At 64.9% G+C, this 2,539-nt stretch overlaps 1 protein-coding gene across 1 annotated transcript in view; it reads left to right on the plus strand.

Moving 5' to 3' along the window:
• The window catches only part of CLU (clusterin), a 7,060-nt gene that overhangs the window by 1,349 nt on the left and 3,172 nt on the right, over positions 1 to 2,539 (plus strand). Inside the window, exons 2-5 of the mRNA XM_026041142.1 lie at positions 39 to 187; positions 260 to 430; positions 1,237 to 1,642; positions 2,296 to 2,409. Coding sequence (XP_025896927.1) covers positions 39 to 187; positions 260 to 430; positions 1,237 to 1,642; positions 2,296 to 2,409 — 840 coding nt within the window. The remainder of the gene's footprint in view (positions 1 to 38; positions 188 to 259; positions 431 to 1,236; positions 1,643 to 2,295; positions 2,410 to 2,539) is intronic.

Raw genomic sequence — 2,539 nt, forward strand, 5'->3', positions numbered from 1 at the left:
GGGGGGGACCCGGTGGCGACGCCGCGGTGCCCGCGCAGAGCTGTCGGCGGCCGGCAGCAAGTACATCGACGGCGAGGTGGAGAACGCCGTGGAGGGCGTCAAGCGCATGAAGGCGCTCATGGAGCAGAGCAGCAAGGAGCACCGCGCGGCGCTGCGCGGGCTGCAGGACACCAAGCGCCACAAGGAGGTGGGTGCCGGGGGCGCGAGGAGGACGAGGAGGAGGAGGAGGAGGAAGGCGCTGACGGCCGGGGCGCTGCAGGAGGCCGTGCAGCGGGCGCGCGCGGCGGAGCGGCGGCTGGCGGAGCGGCGGGCGGCCTGCAACGGCAGCGCCGCGGCGCTCTGGGAGGAGTGCAAGCCGTGCCTCAAGCGCACGTGCGTGCGCCTCTACTCGCGCGTCTGCCACAGCGGCTCCGCGCTGCTGGGGCGCCAGGTGAGCGCCCCGGACCCGCGCGCCCCTCAACCCCCAAGCTCCTGAACCCGTGCGCTCCAAACCCCTAAGCCCCAAAAGCCCCAAGCCCCCAAACCCATGCGCTCCCAAACCCCCGAGCTCCCAAACCCATGAGCTCCTGAACCCCCAAGCTTCCAAACCCATGAGCTCCCAAACCCCTGAGCTTCCAAACCCCCGAGCTCCTGAACCCGCATGCTCCAAACCCCTAAGTCCCCAAGCCCCTGAGCCCACACGCTCCCGAATCCCCAAACTCCAAACCCTYGAGCCCCCAAACCTTCGAGCTCCTGAAACCCTGAGCCCCCAAACCCATGTGCTCCAAACCCCTGAGCCCCCAAACTCCTGAGCCCCAAACTCCTGAGCCCCCAAACCCGTGCGCTCCCAAACCTCCATGTTTCCAAACCCACGTGCTTCCAAACCCACGAGCTCCAAACCCGTGCGCTCCCAAACCTCCATGTTTCCAAACCCACGTGCTTCCAAACCCACGAGCTCCAAACCCGTGCGCTCCCAAACCTCTGAGTTTCCAAACCCACGAGCTCCAAACCCTCGAGCCCCCAAACCCATGTGCTCCCAAACCCACGCACTCCCAAACCTCCGAGTTTCCAAACCCACGAGCTCCTGAGCCCCAAACCCCCGAGCCCCCAAGCCCGCGCGCTCCCAAACCTCCAAGTTTCCAAACCCCCGAGCTCCAAACCCGCATGCTCCCAAACCCACGATCCCCACTCCGGAGCGCCCGCGGGCACCCGCGAGCTCTGCGGCGCCCACGGCTGCGCCCCGCTGCCCGCCCGCAGCTCGAGGAGCTCCTGAACCGCTCGTCGCCCTTCTCCGTGCGCGCCGAGGGCGAGCGGCTGGACGCGCTGCAGGAGCGCGCGCGCTGGCAGGAGCGCCGCTTCGCCGAGCTCGAGGAGAGCTTCGGCCTGCTGCAGGACGGCGTCGACGACATCTTCGAGGAGAGTGCGCGGGTGCCCCTGCACCCTTTCCCGCTGCCGGCGGGGCCCTGGCGCCCGGCGCCCCGCCGCTTCGCGGTGCGGGGCCGGCGCGTGGCCCGCCAGCTGCAGCCCTTCCTGTCGCACCCGCACCCCGGCTTCCACCGCCTCTTCCAGCCCTTCCTGGAGCTCACACAGCGCATGTTCGAGGACGCGCAGCGCGTCGCCGAGAGCGAGCCCTGGAGACACCCGCTCGTGGGCTTTGCGGCCGGTACGCGGGCGCCCGCCTCGGTTTTCCCAGCGGGAGCTCAACCCCAATAGTAGGCAGCAGAGAATCCACAAGGGTTTGGAGCAGGTGGAAARCATGCTTCCTTTAGGCCGCTGGGCATGAGCCCTGGTACCATCCAYTTGGTGGGTTTTTGGCAAGAAGGCACCTACCTCAGTTTTGCAGCAGGTGCTCAACCCCAATACAAGACATCAGAGAACCCACCTAGGCTTGGGATGTGGGGGAAAACCTGCTTTTTTTTTTCTACCAAGTGCAAGCCCTGGCACCACCGGCTTGGAGGACTTTTGACAGGTAGGAGGGTATCCAGGTGCCCAGCATGATGCCATTTTGCAGCAGCAGCAGCTCAACCCCACTACGGGACACCAGAGAATCCACTCAGATTGGMAGGGTGGAACCCACTTATTTTTTGCTGCTGGGGGCAAGCCCTGGCACCGTCCCCTCAGAGGGATTTTCGCAGGTAGGAGAGTATCCATATCCCCAGCTCGGTGCCGGTTTTGCAGCAGGAGCCCAACCCCACTACGAGACATCAGAGAATCCACTTTTTTTTTTTTTTTTTTTTTTTTTTTCCCCCCAGTGGGCCTGGGGTGGAATCCAGGAATTCCTGCCGTGGTGTCCACCGCCTCCTTCTCTTCCCACAGAGCCGCGCAACAGCACCGACGAGCGCATGGTGTGCCGGGAGATCCGGCGCAACTCGGCCGGCTGCCTGAAGATGCGGGATGAGTGCGAGAAGTGCCAGGAGATCCTGGAACTGGGTCAGCGCTGCCCAGATGGAGGGATGGATGGAAGAATGGATGGGTGGATGGGTGGGTGGATGGATGGATGGATGGATGGATGCTGTGATGCTGACCCTGGGTGAGCGCTGAGAGGATGGAAAGATGGATG

This window comes from Nothoprocta perdicaria, unplaced genomic scaffold, assembly GCF_003342845.1.
Source record: "Nothoprocta perdicaria isolate Ctin4 unplaced genomic scaffold, notPer1 scaffold_101, whole genome shotgun sequence".
NCBI classification, from domain to species: Eukaryota; Metazoa; Chordata; class Aves; order Tinamiformes; family Tinamidae; genus Nothoprocta; species Nothoprocta perdicaria.